This window comes from Tachypleus tridentatus, chromosome 11 (genome assembly GCF_004210375.1).
Source record: "Tachypleus tridentatus isolate NWPU-2018 chromosome 11, ASM421037v1, whole genome shotgun sequence".
Classification (NCBI taxonomy): Eukaryota; Metazoa; Arthropoda; class Merostomata; order Xiphosura; family Limulidae; genus Tachypleus; species Tachypleus tridentatus.
This window is the reverse complement of record NC_134835.1, coordinates 90,183,291-90,202,351: the sequence shown is the minus strand read 5'-3', so window position 1 is coordinate 90,202,351 and position 19,061 is coordinate 90,183,291. Positions and strand designations below refer to the sequence as shown.

At 31.8% G+C, this 19,061-nt stretch overlaps 1 protein-coding gene across 8 annotated transcripts in view; it reads right to left on the bottom strand.

The window, feature by feature from the left end:
• Positions 1–4,255: 4,255 nt before the first annotated feature.
• Positions 4,256–19,061, bottom strand: part of LOC143232738 (xylulose kinase) — a 44,231-nt gene continuing 29,425 nt past the window's right edge. For 5 of the 8 annotated variants that reach the window (XM_076468521.1, XM_076468522.1, XM_076468525.1 and 2 more), the window contains 4 exons: positions 15,474–15,532; positions 13,615–13,702; positions 12,709–12,803; positions 4,256–6,942 (listed from right to left, as the gene is read on the bottom strand). In XM_076468521.1, coding sequence (XP_076324636.1) covers positions 6,865–6,942; positions 12,709–12,803; positions 13,615–13,702; positions 15,474–15,532 — 320 coding nt within the window. In that variant the 3' untranslated portion in view covers positions 4,256–6,864. The remainder of the gene's footprint in view (positions 6,943–12,708; positions 12,804–13,614; positions 13,703–15,473; positions 15,533–19,061) is intronic. The other 3 variants (XR_013017710.1, XR_013017711.1, XM_076468523.1) reach the window with 2 other exon arrangements.

Below are 19,061 nucleotides of genomic sequence, written 5' to 3'. Positions count from 1 at the left end.
TAATTCAAACAACTCAAGATATGTAAAGCCATTTTCATCCAAGCAACTACGGCACTTTAATAGTTTTTTCTTGTCTTTAAACCGTTTAGCTTGTTTTGAATTTCGCACAAAGCTACTCGAGGGCTATCTGTGTTAGCCGTCCCTAATTTAGCAGTGTAAGACTAGAGGGAAGGCAACTAGTCACACCACCCACCGCCATCTATTGGGCTACTCTTTTACCAACGAATAGTGGGATTGACCGTCACATTATAACGCCCCCACGGCTGAAAGAGCGAGCATGTTTGGCGCGACGGAGATGCGAACCCGCGACCCTCAGATTACGAGTCGCACGCCTTAACACGCTTGGCCATGCCGGGCCCTTTGCTAGTCATATATGTAATGAAAAATATAGAATATATATAAAGTATCCCACGTAATCGTGTTGAATTTCTAAACAGCGTTTAAGGCTTAATTTAATATATTCAGGTTTTGAACCAAAGCTTTCAGATCCAAACCATGATAACCTTATTTGATAATCATCAGCTCGATTAAATAATTGCACCACAAATGTGCAAGCCCTGTCTTGTATGTGGATACTGTACCAGGTTAATCAGTATTTCCAAATACGACTAAAGAAACATAATATTGTTTAATCACGAGAATTCCAGTCTCGTGTACACAGAGTGGTTCCTAATATGAAGATAACGTTTTGAGTGTTGAAAAATAGTGTTGGTGAACTTAGAGTGGTTATTATTAGTGTCTTGAATGTTTTCTGCATAACGACGACATAAATATTGCTACAAATTGTGCAACTTTTTATAACATCAAGCAGTCCAGGAAAAACCAGAGTATTCTGTACCACGGGCCTCAAGTGCAGTTGTAATTATGCAGTCGAATTTCTAAATGATCATGATTTCAATAGAGTTGGTCCTGTTAAAATTCCCCATTTGAACTTACATAATCTCATGTCTCTCATCAACTGGTTGCTAAAAGAAACCACAGATCTTCTGTGTTCTGATGACAAAATATATACTTACACTGTAGTGAATTTCTGGGTTAGAGTTTAACTTTCTTTAAACGGTTTAATTAATTTGACTGTAACTTGTTAGCCTGATGAATGCAGCAAATATATTATGAATAATGCTGCATCACTTTATACAAATTACACCAAATAATTTTCATATGTGGTAATGTGCTAGTTTGTTTGAATTTCTGAAGCTATATGCGCAAGCCATCCCTAATTCAAAAGTGATAAGTTAACGGGTAGACAACTTGCTCAAATCTCTCTCACCAACTTTGGAGCTGCTCTAATGGAATAGCGGTATTAACCAAAACATTGTATCACTCCCACGTCTAAAAGAGCAAGCATGTTCGGTGAAAGTATTTGAACCCTAACCACTAGGCCCTTTTTATTTGCCCATGTATATGCACAATTCTTATACTTTGAACACTACACATTTGTATACAATGTAGCTGTATGCTTTTGTTTTCTGGAAAGTATTAAAATGTATGCATGTAAGCTCAAATATTTGATTAGTTTCATTACATTAACGTAAACAGAAATGTTTTATGTCAGACATCTGTTATTGGGAAACAGATCTAATCATAATGGCCGAAATAATTCCACCTTCCAACAGTCAAAGTGACGTATCTACAGAAGCGACAGGACTGAATGAGAAGAAGTTAGAACGATATTCTTTTTTGTATTCATCATCAAATTTAAGACCCCCACCCCAGTGGCACAGCGCTAGAAACCGGGTTTCGAAATCCGTGGTTGACAGAGCACAGACAGCTCATATTGTACGTTTGTGTTTCATAACAAATAATGTGCTAATGTACTACTGGTGCTTGGACTACAAAGGGTAGCGGTAAGATCTCCATCCAGAAATGCCGTCCACTTAACTGTGTTATGACCGATTCATTCTGAACCTTGTATTTCAGTCATGGAAGTGACATGTTTTAAGTATTATAAGCATAAACGTAATAATGCATCATAAAAATACTAATGTATTTTATATACATATAATGATATAACACACTGTAGATTATTTTAACATTCTAAACTACTTTTCTACAAGTGTTAGATATAACGTTCGTTAGAGTATCTCATTTAGACAGTCCGGGTGTTTTTAAACTTAATGTGTGAGTGTGTTTTTATACCAAAGTCACATCGGGCTATCTGCTGAGTCCACCGAGAAGAATCGAACCCCTGATTTTAGCGTTGTAACTATGTAGATTTATCACTGTAATCATAAGTTTAATGCGATCAATTTCATTTTACATGCAGAAAAAGCGTTTTAACATTAAATGTTACTTCTCGGCCAGCATTAATGGAAATATTTATGTACTTTTAGGGTTTTCATTGTGTATAAACCATTGAATGAAATAATCATAACTGAAGATTTATAAAATATCATTTTAAAATCATGGTTTTGTTCTTTTTTTTTCTAATTTACACCTTTAAACACCGTATTTTGCTTGTAAGTAAATATTATAATACAAATACACTTATATCTTAATGTACGCATGAACTAGTTTGAACTTTCAACTAACTCTAGTGATGAGTGTGTACTTAAGCAGAAAACTACACAATAAACTATTTGTTCTGTGTCCGCCACAGATATCGGTTTTAGTGGTTACAATTCTTTAGGCCCCGTCAAGATCAGGTGGTTAGAGCTCTCGACTAGTAATCGGAGGGTCGCGGGTTCGAATCCACGTCGCACCAAACATGCCCTTGCAGCAATAGGTGCGTTATATATAACGTGACAGTCAATCCAACTATTCGTTGGAAAAGAATAGCCCAAGAATTAGCAGTGGAGAGTGATGACTGCCCTCTAGTTTCACACTGCTAAATCTGGGAGAACTAGTGCAGATAGCACTCGTGTAGCTTTACAAGAAATTCAAAAACCAACATTTCTTAAGACTCGACATTTGCGACTCGTCACATCTGTTCTGTTAACTTATGAAGAGTCACTGAAGTCTTCAAGAAACATTGCAAACAAACTATCATTATTCAGGTTTCCCTAAGAGCGATTCTCCAGGGTTACAAGTTATCATCACTAAACAGTAAACGGTTTTTTCTAATTACAACACACACAAAAATAAAACTATATATTAGATGTATTTCTGCCGTCCCCGGTATTAATAAACATAGGGCGGAATAGGTGTATTCAGAAGTCGTGCTTATGGCAAAGTTACTTAGGCTATCTGCCATTATCCCAGATTTTGAACTATTAACAAGAGGGAAGAAATCAGCAACATCCTACAGTCACCATCCAAGCTCCGGAGTTGACTGATACTCTCACAATGCAACGATTGTTAGACGTGCCGGAAAAATGTGGTATTCATAGGCTTTCGCCTCAAGGAAATTATATGTTTATGACTTTTATAACGGGATATTTTTTCATTAACAATACTTCGTGTAACCTCCTCGTTCTTATATATGCTACTATTCTTTTAAGTTTCGTTAAACTGCACAATGGACAATCTATGCTGAGGTACCGTAAGGTTCAAACCCTGAATTTTATCGTTATAAATACTCAAGCTTTCGTTGAGCCAGCGAATGGAGGCTTCATTATAAAAACAAAATATTTTAAAGTGTTTAACTATAACATTTTTATCGAAAACTAATTTAGTAAATGAACTTCAGTCATACTAAACAAACCTACTGAATAAACTGTATCTTAATAAAAAATATTTAAAAATGTAGCTTTTATCTAATACACGTCAGTTCACAACATTATGTATTTAATGGTTTTTAGTAATGTTTGCTGAATACGTCGTATTTAATTTTTTATTTATTATAAAGTCAAACTCAACAGCTATATAGAGAAAGCTTGTGATATAACCCACAGTTAGCGGTAAAACTTTTAATAAACCTAATAACAAAAAGTTAAGTGTAACGTAATGACAAACATAAGATAAAAAAATTCAAGGTTACAAATGTCACAATTCCCATTTTTTGCCTTCTCTGGTAAGAACCAATTATAACTATACTAATTACGTAAATCTAAAGTGTCACCTCATTCTGTGATGCTCAATTTTTTTTTCCAAATCATCACTTCTTCAGAGACAAACAAAAATCACATTGTACACATTCTGTTAGGAAATATTCATTTAAAGGATTTCATGTGTAGAAAACTTTACACAGTATCAGAACCTAAACAAAACACATACTAAAGTTAAGCGTAATAGTTAACTTTTTACGTTCATAACTAATTGGATTTTGTATAGTAATATCTGAAAATAAAGCTAATGACAAAACAAAATTAGTCCGTTTGTAGTGTTTGTATAGTGTTAATTTATTACATGGTTTTGACTTTCATAGATCAAGCACAGATATTTTTTCATATTGTATTGGCCTTAGCAACCATTTTTATAAACAAGGTAAACAGGACATACATGCCAAGCATCAGGACCACCACAGACTATTTAACTACTGAGTATTAGTAATCACTTAGTTAAAAAAATGAAATAACTCGCATTACTACATTATGACATTCCTAACAGTTAACTTTCTATACAAGTACTTTTTATTAGGGAAGTAAGCTGAATATAATATGATCTATATTATCAACTCAAGTATTGAAAGCAAATTAACAAATCTGTATCATTTTAAAAGTGTACATATTTCAATATACTACAAAATAGCAAATTGCTTCAATTATTTGATTAACCTAAAAATGGTGCAAAAACTTCATAACAAAAGTGGTTAGTATTTACCATTCTGGACCTAACTCTTTAATTACACAGATAAAGTAGTTAAGTACCACAACCAATGAATAACTCTCATATAATAAATCATTTAATTTTGTGCAATATGTACCAATAACAGGTCCATTTTTCAACACATCATTAAAAATATATTGATAAATATAATCAAAATCTGACAAAAATACATCAACTTTGAGCATTAAATATTCATATTTGTTACAGAATATTTTGAGATATTAAGAAGTCAAATAAGAACAAATAATTCATTTTGAATTTCACATCTACTCAATCAAAATTAAAGTTATCTTTCACTTTGCTTCATATTTTCCAATGTTCAAATTCAACAGTTTTCCTGGTATGTTAAAAGACAATGATATCCATGTTAAAATAACACCATATACTGATTTCAATAAAAAACGAAACTAAATATTCATAAGCTTAGCACCTCATACAAACAGTAATATACTGTTAAAAATCACAAAAAGAGTTTAACATTTAGAACAATTGAAATTCAATGGAATAATGATTTTGTTTTATTACATCTAAAATGTGCAGTACATCATGCTTCTACAAACAGTTCAGTTTCCATATTTTAATAACCACCTTCAAGTTATTACTACTGTCAAAACTTTCACACTAGTTTGAGTGAAAAATGTGCTGTGGGGAGAAGTGTGTGAAATGTTGTTACTCAACTTCTCTGGTGTGCAAACCAATTCACAGAAAAACTATTAAATTCCGTTACTAACAAATCAATTTTTACAATAATGTAGATCTAGCACTACTATCTCTTACTAAGTTTTTAACAATGTTAAAGGAGATAGTGCATATCTAACACAATAAATACCATCAGCATCTCCAGGTTGCTTTTTAACTGCTGTAAAAAAATTGTATTATTACACCTAAGAAAATAATTACCCATTTATTTTTAAATGATGTAATGATATCACAACTATTTCCTAACCATTGAAGAAATCAAACTCCTTTTTTTTAACCCCTATTATTTATACTAGCCTTTTGTGAAATAACACATTTTCAATTTAACTGTGCTAATTCAAAGGAATATGTAACTTAAGTTAGTTCAGCATTGTGAAAATTTAAATCTGAATATTTTGTTTGGGCCTTGCACCAACTACACAACAGCAACTGTTCAAGACAACTTACAATATCACATTATTTCAGGAGAAATAACTGATGTATTTATAGTAAATGGAATTTTTTCAAGATCTGCATCTATCTAAATTTTTGAATGTTATTTATCTCCAGTATTAATATTGTGACCATTTAAAGAAAACTGCTATATTTTTTTTTATAGAAACATGTATATTTTATGTTTAATTCAAACTGAAAGTAAAACAGACATAAAGAACATGTATATTAACTATCAAAAATAGTAAAAAACATATTTGTAGTATACAAAATATACGCATAGTAAATGTATTATTTGAAACAATCAATAGTACTTCGAACTCTAGCCGAATCACTCAGTAGTTAAAGCTAATTATTTAGTAATTACCTGGTGTAGTAATATTCTAGCACTGAATCTACAATAAACATTATGAAAGTTACATAAAACATGAAATTTATTCCAGATTCTTGACAGAAATAGTCATTTCTTCAATCTAACCAAATATTCATAAAAAGAAACTATCTATGATATGGACTACAAATGTAGATAATCTGAATAAACCAATAACAGAATAACAACATATACAAAAAATACCAGCTAATGAACTTTAAAATCTGTTATAGCTGCATAACATCTGATACGACTGACCAGAATTTACAATTATATAGAAATCTTCAACACTATTCCTCACTAAGGTTGTACTTAATTTTATCAACTAATGCTGTAGAACTAAATAGAGAAAAAGAAAAACCAGTGGCATCATCATTTCATTAATTCTTATTAACATAGAAATTCAATCTGAACACTTGAGCAATAACAAAATTGCAATATGCATTCAGACTAGACAAATTACACCTAATGGATACTTAATAGTTGTTTACTCTCTAAAACACATCACAAGAAAAAGAAAAGCATGTAAGAACCACACACATTAAGTACAAAAATATTTGGTCTACATTTGCATAAAAAAAGGCACTGCCATGATATGTCTATATGAAAAGCATAACATCATTTAATCAATGTAAACAATCAAATTATTTTGGAATTTAACTTTTCAAACAGCATTGTTTTGCTTTAACCTTTTCCTCCAGTCTTTTGTAGCGTTCAACCATGGGATTATAAACCTAAAAAAATAAAAATATGAAATTAACACAATTACCACAATTTTCAAATACTCACCTAAAAGTATTGTAGGTACACTTATATGTTTCTATACATTTGCATTATAAAAAAAAAAAAATAGTTTTTATATTTTCATTAGTTGGTATGTGCAATAAAACAGTAAATTGCTACAAGCAAGTAGATATCTGGGCTTTATGTTGTTACCAATGAGTTTGGGTTACTAATCTCAAATAATTTATTTCATTAAAGAAGTTATCTTGAAAGCATCTGATAAGATAATCTTTATTTCAATAATATAAACTGTAAAACACTAAACAACATGCACTCTCTAATTCACAAGTTGAAGAAAACAAATTAAAAATACATGACAATTCAGACACTTAGGGAAAGATACACCCCTTCCTTTAGGGGAAGAACTGGGAATGAGTTGGAAATGTAATGTGAAAGTTAGTGATGCAATCAAGTAGTTTTTCATTACAACATGAAAGTGTTCATGTGAATTGTTACTGGTTATGTTGTAGGTGTGAATCATTTCAAAAACACAAAGACAGGAGTGAGACAGCAAACTTAACTCTAAGAAATGTAATAACGAGCAGATAGAAAGTTTCAAAATTAACATAGAGGCTAAAATGGACTGCAAATAGCATAAGATAGAGTATTAATACATATTAAAATGAGATTGAAACAAATAGACAATAAATAATAAAAATAATTCAAAACACAATGTATTGATCTAGAATTTTTAATATTTCTCTCTTTCTAAAGTAATACTTGAAAATCATAAAATATGCCCATTTTTAAACAAATCATTTTAATACTGTTTATTAAATAATCTTGTTTAAAAAATTAGTATTATACTTTAATGAAACCTGTAATGCATAGATTAAAAAAAAATTTATTTCCATATATTTATGCAAAACTATAAAATATCTTAAAAATACAAGTTGCTTTACATATAAAACCTTTCAAATGAGGAAGTGTGTGACATTCGTTGTCTGTGGAATATTTTTATAGTAAATAAAATATTCCATTCCAGCCAATAATATATATATATATATATATATATGTACAGATAATGTGTGTGTGTGTGTGTATATATAAAGAGAGATAAATATTCCCCATTGGCTTCTACTGTATACTTAAAGATACGTTTTCAATGAAAAAATTATTCAAAACACAATAAATTAACACAGTGAAAATATATTAATGATAGTTTTTGCAGTAAACAAAGAATATAACCTGTTGAAAAATTTATTAAACAAAAATTAAGTACTGTACATATAAGAAAGTAGAGTGGTTGATACATAAGGTGATGGTGTGGGTGGAGAGCATTGTATGATGTTATTAGCTGGTAAGGGTAGAATAAACTGCTACTTCACAGTCATCATCATGAACTCCAGGAGGACTGGCTAGATGATTCATTGAAGCAAGTGAGTGAATATTTTATTCATCACTTGACAGTGTTGATGCTAGTTCATCAATAAATATAACGGCTTTGCAGCTATTATTTTGGACAGGAAAACCCACTCGAACAGAACCGTAAATGTAATCATTACACCTAGGAAGAGATGCTGGAAACAGTGGCGCAAACTTTGGTTCGCTGAATAACGCTTTCAGTGTTGTTCATTTAGCATGCTTACCTTTTTCTTTATAAAGCTCTTTATATGATGATAAGGCACTTTCAGTATCACATTCAATTTAAGTCTTCAATCATAATTTGGATCATTTTAGTCAGGATTTCCACAGCTTGATCAAATAATAATAATGAATCTGACAGCATTTTTCATGTTAAAAACAACTGCAGCTCTGGTTCCTTGTACTCCCTCTCTCTCTCCACCAGCAACCAGTTCTTGATTAGTGTTAGTAAGTTTCTTTGTTCAGTTATTCATGGTGTGATGCCAGAAGGCATTATGTCTTGCTCTTCAATTCTGTTAAATCCAACCTGATGTGCTTATGACACAATTACTCTAACAAGAGGTTCTTTATTAGTAATGCCTTGAAATTCATGCACACATTGCAGCCACAGTTTTCTCCAAACTCCACATCTGATGTGATAACTTCCTTCCAAAACTCTGCTATATTGTCTATGGTGTCTCTGATGTTGAATAATTTCTAGAAATCTCTAAAGAGGTGATTCTGTCACTATCCAGTTCCTTGATCATCTGTCTGAAAATGAGTTGTAAGTAATGTGATTTAATAAAAGTAACTATGACCAATTGATCCATGGATTGGATCAAAGATATGGTGTTTGGAGGAAGAAGCTGACAAGTCAATCAGATTGATAGTGCTACACTATTGACAAGCAGCAGTGCTTTATGAAAAAGATTATTCATAAAAAATATCTCTTCATTGCAGGATAGAAAAAGTTTGTAAACCAATTAATTTTGTTGGACCTTCAAATGATTGGCAGATAAGTCTTGGTCTACCCTGAAGATTATCAGAATAGTGAATCATGAGAGGTTTCAATTTGAAATCATCCTCAGCATTACTTCCCAAAACTAGGGAAATTCTGTCTTTTAAAGCATTGAATAAAGGCTCAATCTACATGGTCTGAAGATGAATGGTGAGGCAGCAGTAGCATTCCTACCACATCTAAAAGTTATTATCAAACAAGGAGGATATACGACCTGTCAAGCTTTCAACATTGATGATAATGGTCTATATTGGAAGAAGATATCAGACAGGACAGTCTTATGAAGAGAAGAGAAGCCTTTGTTAAATCTGTCAAACTAGCCTTTGCTTGCAGTAAAATTTGTAGTTTCTTTAGTATTTGTACTTAGTCCTGGTTCTGTCTGCTCTTTTTTTCTGCTAGTCCTTAAATATTGAAAGTGGCATCTCGTGCAAAGTCACGTTAGTCATTGGTGAATCCTTCCACTGCTTCATGCCATCCATTCATAGAGCTAATAGATGTTACATTCCGTATGTGAAGTAATTCCTAATTAGTAATCTAACAAATGCAGATGTCAAAGACTTATCACTTTGGATAACTTTTTATTTTTCTTTCTTGATAGCTGCTATGGTTGATGTTGAGAATTTGAATGTCTCGGCAATCACTGTGAGTCTCTGATGTTCAAAGTTTTTGATGATTTTCAGTTTTATTCATACTAAGATAATATTTCTTGCTTTTTTTTTTGGCTTACTACTGGCACTAGCATCACGTGCAGTAAACTTACCAGTCATTTTAAATTTGAGGAAAAAATATAACCTAAATAAAACTTAAAATGTAAACTGGTTTTCACCTTCCAAAATTCAAACAAGACACTTGGGGTGTAAACAGATGTTAAGGTGGTTTATAATTAAACAAGAAAATATTTAAAACAATCTCATATTATCCTAGTGTGAGAAATTGAATATTTGTTCTCAAATCATTTCTTCTGAATTTTTTTTGCCTGCTCCCTTTAAATATGAAAGTTAGGTAAAATATTCTGTAAAATTTTATCATTTTCAAATTAACTGCTCCATATTATCTGAAGACAGCCCATTGCAAAAGCCAACTATCCTGTTATAAAAATAAATCTCTATTAACTGAAGATGTCTTCTACCCTGCCAAAATTTATATTTCTGTTCCTAGTCCTTCCATTCTCACCATTAAGTGAGAAAAAAGATGATGTATCAACACTATCAATTCACTTAAGAATCTTAAACACCTCAACTGGATCCCTATCTCTTCTTTCTCAAGATATCTGAATTTCAGATATCTTAACCTCTCCTTGAACGAAAACCCCTTCATCCCAAGTACCATTCTATTAAGGAGCTCAAGAATGAATACATTATTCCAAATGTTGCCTAACCAGTGAAACTACATAATGAAAGTACAACCTCTTTAGGCTTGCATTTAATATTTCTGTAAACACAACCTAAAATATTACTTGCACTACCACTAAAGTTGTTGGATGGCTTAAGATTGATCAACTGTTACACCAAGATCCCTTTCTTTCATAATGCTGTTAAGGATATTCCCATCCAAATCATACTTATATAATTCTAATTACGATAACCTACATGCATCATGTTGCAGTCAGTATAATTAAAACCATCTGCAATTTATTCACCCAACTCATTAAATGACCTAAACCCTCTTGCAAAGCACCAGTATTTTCCTCATACCATAAGCTAACTTAAGTGTAATTTATTGAGCATTCCTTCACCTATGTTATTAATGTAAATTAAAAATAGCAGAGATCCTAAGACTGGGTGCTGAAGTACCCCACTTGTAATATTAATTCAGTTTGACTGAGCTTTATTTGTAACAAAGTTCTCCTTTTTTTTCATCCAGCCACTCTTCTATCCATTTTGCTAACTTATCCCCCATACCTAGAGAGATATTTCACAAGCCTTTTTTTATGTGGCACGCTGTTAAAGGCTTTCTAAAAATTCAAATACACCAAAACTATGCCCTTACCCTTACCTATATAGGCAGTATCTTTTTAAAGAATGTAAAGTGATTTACAAGGCCAGATTTTCCCTTAGTGATATCATGTTGACTATCCAATAAAATTCTAAACTTTATTAAATTACTTCACATTGTACCTTTAATCAGACTCTCCAAAACATTTTCCACAAATGATGTATGATTTTTATCAGTTCTGTTGTAAAGAGAAGTAACATTAGCCAACTTCCAGTATTTAGCACCTACCAACTATTCAAGGGTTTACAAAAAACAGTAGTAGATGATTTAAATACCCAATCTTTGACAATATCATTCTAGGTTTGGTGGAAGCCACCCAGTTTCTAAGAAAGTATCCATGAGAGTAATTGTACTATGATTTTTGATAATGTATGCATATATTTACAAACTTTTTCAGGTTACTGAAAAAGCATTAAAAAACTTTCATGTACAGCATATCAGGTTTTGAGGTAAGTGCAAAAATTTTGAATTAAAAGATTTTATTGTAACATTCTAAAAAAACAAAAAAAATCAAGAAAGAATAATTAATTAAAATATTTTACTATGTAATTAAAAAACAAAAATCTGCAATGTTTACTAATAACCTGCAAAAGTTTTCAATTTCATTATCAAAAATCATAGTATAATTACTCATATGAATATCTTCGTGGTTATGAGTTTGGTAGATTTCACCTAAAAATAATGAAAGGGTTAAACTAATCCCACAAGTCCAACCAACTAAGCTGCTTGCTCATCCTTAAACACTAACTTAAACCTAACTTCAGCTCTGATGCCCTACTTAAATTTTTTTTCCCACAGTTAATTCTCAGTAGTATCCTTGACCCAGTCAAAGTATTGTCCTTTTCTTTAGATGCCATCATCAAACACTTGTGCTTATTAATTAGCTCTTCTGACCTACCTTTCCCAACATTATTAGCCCCCACATGTATTAAAAAAAACAAAACTAAATCACTGCTAGTCCCTCTTTATTACATCTCTTGCTCTGATAGTTTTTTCTTTCACCTATACCACTGAGTAGCATAATCTAATTCATTTCTCCCTATTTACCCCCTATCCACATGCCTTGTGTAAAAATCATCACTCTGGTTCATCAATCACATCCTTCTCTGTCCCTTTTTATTTTATTTTCTCCAACAGTTCTTCATCTGCACAAACTATGGACTGGAATCTGTTATTCAATAGAACATGCTCATTACAATTAAATCCACTACTTATAATCCCAACAGTACTGTTTCTGTCTTCCTTAAAGTAAGTGTTGGCTGATGAATTCCTTGCACGTAAAAACTTAAGCTCTTCTTGAAATCCTGTTGCCATTTCTCATGTATAATATATATTTGTGTACATATAGAAAAAAGTGTACCTCAGCTGCATCTGGACTTGGTGTTGCTGCTAAGGTCCATTTTGTTACTGGATTTACAACATCTGAAAACTTTGTTGAATCACCTCCAAGAAATCCTGTAATGCACATAACATGATGCTGTAACATCATTTTTTCTTATTTTAAGGATAATGAGAGTGAAACCCAATATAACAAGAACAAATACAAGTGTATTAGTTCTTAACTCTAAACAAATATGAATAACTGAAAACTTAAAATTTCAAATCTCCTATTGCTCACTAAAGATATGACAGGCTAAAACAGGCATTTCAATTTCTACACAAAAACTCAAATTATTTAAAACATAAATGCATTTGTAAATTTTAGGTTTCAAATTTTATACATTTTCTAAATGTTATTAAAAAGATGTCAGAGTTAAATTTAATAATATAAGTACAATGTTTTGTAGTGTTACCACAAATTTAAAAAAACCTTAAGAAAAGCAACAATAGTCACTTTTTTGTAAGTACTTCATCGTAAATTAATTTTATTCATATGTTAACAACATAGGGAAAAAATGAAACATAAGGTTTGTTTGTTATTACATCTATTACAATATTCTTCAAAAACTCTTGGTTTTTATTTCATACAGATTTTACAGTTATACAAGCAAATGTTTAACAGTTATATATATATATATATATATACACACACACACAAGAGAGAGAGAGACAGACAGACAGACAAACAGATTTACTTCAGCAAATTTAGGCTAAAACATATCAGTACAGCCACTTTTCTGGAATGTTAGTAAGAATTTCATGTTTTCAGCATAATTTCATTGGTCTTGCTTTCAGGAAGTTTCAAATATGGTTAAACAAATTTCAGATGAAGACTTAAAAATAACTTACTCCTAAGCTGTCATATCCATGTTAAAATAATATTTACCATATTTAGCTCTGTAAGCAGACCCTAAAGCAGCAGAATTTGCAACACCTTGAACATATACTGAGGTACTAAAAATGTCAGCCAAAACCTGGGAAGAAACTTATTCTCAAGAACATTTTTTCAGGTTAATAAAATCCAAGTAACTAAAAAATCACTGGGAACATTAATTTTATATTTAAAAAAAAAGCTCATTCAGATATGTTTCATACATGATATAAAGTTATTAAATCTTGTTCATATTATAGAACATGTTAACACAAAATTCATAGTTTTGAAAAATAAACTTTAACTAAAGTATATAAAACTGACTTCTTCAAGTGGTACTTTTGTTTTCTACATAGTATTTGTGCATATTAATTATAAATTGCAACACATACTTCTCATTTTATCAACTATCTGTTAACCTTATTTTGATATTTTATAAAACTAGCTTTACTCTCACTAAAAATATGAACAATTACAAACACAAAAATTTTAATAACCCATTAGTAAGAACAAAAAAAGTATGTTTAGCACAATTACACACAAATGAGTATTAAAATGTATTGGCTTCCAGTGACACAACAGTAAGTCTGCAAACTCATTCCTCTAGAAACTGGGTTTTGATACCTATGGTGAACAGAGCAGCTTTCTGCTTAATTCCAAACAAAATTACTATTTATCACCTGGAGAATAAAAAAAATAATGATCATTTGTTTGTTTGGTTGTTTTACTGCAAAGCTACACATTAGGTTATCTGTAGGTTATCCACCATAGGGAAATAAGCTACAGATTTCATTGTTGTTAAGTCCATATAAGCTTACTGTTGACCCACTGAGGGAAATTAAATATGAATAATACATGCCAAAACGAAAGGTAGTTTTAAACCTCAAATTATTGATTTATTTATATACTATCTTTCACTTCTGGTGAAAATCTGCATAATGCACCAAATTAAGTAATTTTAATGTGTAATATGTTCTAATAATCACTTAAAAACAAAAAAATAGAGAGTAAAATCATTTATTTTCTTATTATAATACACATTAGGGACCTCAGCAGAAATTACTAAGATGAGTAACAGTACTGCTGTTTCCATTTTCTTCTATACAACTTGCTCATTCTCATGGACATTGTTCTCAGCAAAGTCACAAACCCAAGAGTAATTGGGATGGAAATTTATTTTGAGCAGAGCAACAAGAGAACTATGACAAGAGACCTAAACAGAATTCTTACTATTGTTTCATTCCCAAAACATAATTTGGATATTCCAACAAGTACTGTATATTTTAGTCTTCAGTCTATAATTTATCCTACTTTCAGCAGCTTTGGAAACTGTGCATCTGTAATTGATGTCCACAGTAGATCCTTCTTCTTCCTCAAAAGTGGTTTGAATTTGGCTCACAAATGATACAACTAATTATGTCAATTATGACAGCTGAGTGTAGACTAGAGGTTAAAAATCATTATAAAAGGTGTGATAAAAAACTCCAGATAAAAATCATGTTCTATTTCTCCCTTAAACATTTTAGTTTGCACATCTTTCAAGGGCTGAATTTTATATAACAGCCTAGAGTTAGAACAAAGTAATTTAAAATAAATGAAAATATTAAATGTTCTTATGCAATAAAGGGATTTAAGGAAAGTTTTAATGAACTTGAAGTCTGTGTAGAACTTACAATACTAATCTTACTTACTTTAAAAATACTTTTGGCAATAAGACAGAAACTTGCTTGGATGTCTAAAAACATATTTCTCATTTTATCAACTATCTGTTAACTTTATTTTGATATTTTATAAAACTAGCTTTACTCTCACTAAATGTGAACAATTACAAACACAAAAAATATTAAAGTGTAGGCCACTGTTGTGATAAATACCTGCAGAATAGCACAGTTTACTGATGCTCCCCCTGTAGCTAGAACTCTTGTGCCAGCTCCTGTTCAACCAGGTAAAAATTTCAGTCTAAGTAGTTAACTTGTAATTTAAAATCAGACATCATCATAAATGGATGAACAATTATCTATCAGAAATACCTATGAAAAATAGGTTGGTTGGTTTGGCATTTTATGGTATGAAAAACAGGCAAAATGATGTAAATAAAAAACACGAATTTAAGAAAATAGATTTATGAGAGTAACAGTTAAAAATACCAAGAGTAAATACAACAGTGTGTTAGTTATAACACACAGCAGGTACCTATATGAAATTTGAAATTTTTTAGAACAGTTGAACAGTTGGGATTTTTTAAAAATGTGACTGCAACACCTTCTCAAATTCTTTTACCACAGGCCTTAACATTTTTCATAAATAATTTTACATATTTTTATTTTCCAAGCCTTTTTTGCATCATCTACTTAAAATATATATGACACTGAGTATGTAAGCAAGCAAGAGCAAAATGCCACTTATTATACATTTCAAAATTATTTCAATGGTTATTGAATGAATAATTTTAAAAAAAAGACCATTTTTATTGTTCATCCTCAAACGTACTTCATAACTTCTTTATGTGAATTGAAATACGGAAACTTTTACTGTTGAATCTTTCATATGCCAAAAAGAAAGCTAATAGTATTGTTTACTTACTACACTTTAAATATTCTGTTTTGAGGGTTATTCTCTAAAACCTTGCAAATTAACTATTATTCACTTTTGCACATACAAAAATATAGTTAAAATAATTTTTATCTCATCTTTATTTTTGAAGTTGGTGTTATATATTTCAAAACAACATCTCATTATTCCCATAGTGTTTAGTACTTATATTTGTGACAAATAATTTTGATCTTTCTACACTCATTACACAATTCTTACAAAAATAAAATTTTATGATATATACAAAGTAAATACCTTTACAAATATTTTTTTTTGCAGGACTGAAAGGAATATATACTTACAAACCATAACAAATATTTTATTCATTAGTTTAATTCCCCATAACATTTCTTGAAATGAGCTACGTACTTAAAAGTTTGCTATGACAAAATTATCTTTCTTGTATTGAAATATTTTACTTGAAAAGTAAGATTCATGAATATTTTATCTGAATATCAGGCAGCATGCATCAGGACCAAAATGAGTTGCATGTCACTATGGTAACAAAACAAAACAATAACAAGCATCCTCTAAGAAGAGTAGAAAACCGTGAAAAAAAAGAACACATTAAAGAACACTAATTTGTTGTTTTGAGGTTGATTTTCACATGTGCAACTTAATTTCTATGTTTTTTATTAAAAAGCTAAATGAGCAATGATTTCCCAAATTAGGGCCAAAGAAAAGTAGGGAGTTTAACAAATACGCAATACAATTAAGGTAACCAGTACCAATAGCTTCATTCAGGATATGGAATATTCTGGAAGAGGGACTTTCACACAGGCAACACTTAAGAGGTTATGCAAGAATCTACATAAAAAGCATATATGGTATAAAAATCCTAAAGCCTTTGTTATGATTTTTATAATTTTTATTTTAAAAAATGATTTTACCATTACAAAATTTTTCAGAAAAAGTTATAATTTTCCTACACTAAAAATGATTAGCTATTTTCATTTGGTGCTGCAATCTAACTGCAAACCTTTTTACAAACACATACTACAAGCCTTATGCTCCCCCCTATTGGAATTGGAAGATTCCAACATATCTCTCATGCAAATCATCACATGTCACTTTTTAAAAATGCATGACATGCTTATGTGATGCATGTGACTCCCTCTACCTCATCCTCACTTCGAAGTTTGACCAGAGGAGTGAGTACCAGCAGTAGTGGGGAGCAAATGTGAGAAAAGATAAGTTCCTATCATAAATACATTTTCAGTGTAGGAAAATTATAGCTTCCAATACAGCACTTACCCCCTCTCCTCACAAAATTAGCTTGAATCCTACACTGAAATGAAGAAGGGACCAGTGCAAGGGAGCAACAGAGGTACTACTGAAAGTATTTGAAGAATACCTCTGATCATGAGAGAAAAATGGGGACACCATCCCACTTTTGAACCAGGTATACTCTTCTCTGTTGTGTATAATTCAATAAACAAATGAGTGGAAAATGCAGTGTGTAATGTGGCTAGGCTATGTAAAACCATACACAACAGGTACACAGTATCCAACACCATTCATCCAACACAGCATTCTATGAGTAACCAACATCCCACAAGGGTAAGATGAGGACCATGCATACTTCACCTCTCACCCAAAATTGGGTATTAAGGTCTGCACAAATTCCAGGATATTTATACTCATATGAGGACTTAAGTGGATTGGTTCACTCTAATCCAAAACCTGCTCTGCAAGTTTTTGACAGCCTGTGAAGACAGAACAAGAACATCCAAATAAAGTGGTGAACTGCATGCAGCAGTTCAATTCCAGGTGTTGTGAAAGTGTAACCATATGTAGCATACTGATTCACTCTCTTCCAAAACTTCCTTTATGGGGAACTGACATCCCACAAAGGAAGAATGAGGTTCCATTCCATAAGTGCAGATGGGTATGAATGCATCACCCAGGCAGAGGGTGAGGACACATGATCTGTACATGCAACATCAGTGGAGGCTACAGTTTGTTATGTTTTGTTTTACACCAGCAGAACATCACAACCCAACTATCAACTGAATGGTCCACCATGGTCCACCACCCCAGGGGATTGGACCTGGAAAGTAGCAAGGATTCCCTTATTCCATGGAAAACGTGTTAAATAATGCACTAAGGAGTCTGGAGGACCATTTCCACCACAGAGAGAGTGTAATGAATGACTATGAAACTCCATTTTGAAAAGCAGACCATACCAAGTTCTTCACTTGAGGTATGATAAGGAGGACGGCTGTCTGCTTTACCCATGATGTTCATGGGTGGTATGGTTTGAAATGGACATACTAATGAAGCAAATATCTGGAAGTTAATCACCTACAAGCAGTTTTGTGAAACATCCCATCTCTACATTGACCATGCACAGCCATGAATGAGAATGTATAATCAACATGGCATATGGTGAAGATTTAATAGTTAAAGAATACCTAGTCTGACACTAGTCACCACACAGAATGATCCAACAGATGAATGTGAAGCAAAAGCCCCTGTAAAGAAATAAAGCATTAAGAAAGAGTTATGCAGTGTCCATGCCACACCGAAGTGTAAAGCACAGCTTAGGTAATACCCCAAGAAATTGTGATGAAGAAAATGGGAGATAAATACTGGTGTGGTGGATAACATGTTCACATGCAGAATCTCCTTTAAGACTGACCTAGAGAAGTGTAAGGGAAAAGGTGAAGAGACATATGGAAAGTGAAAGAAAATGTAAAAACAGAAAATAGTTAGGCAACATGAGAAATAAACCAATAAATAAACAATGAACCCAACTGAGAAGAGTAAGAGAAGAAAAATCCCATAAGGAAAAGGATTATCCAGGAATAAATAAGCAGGAATGGGAATCATTGAAGGAAACTTTGCAAACAATATAACAACCAGTAGCA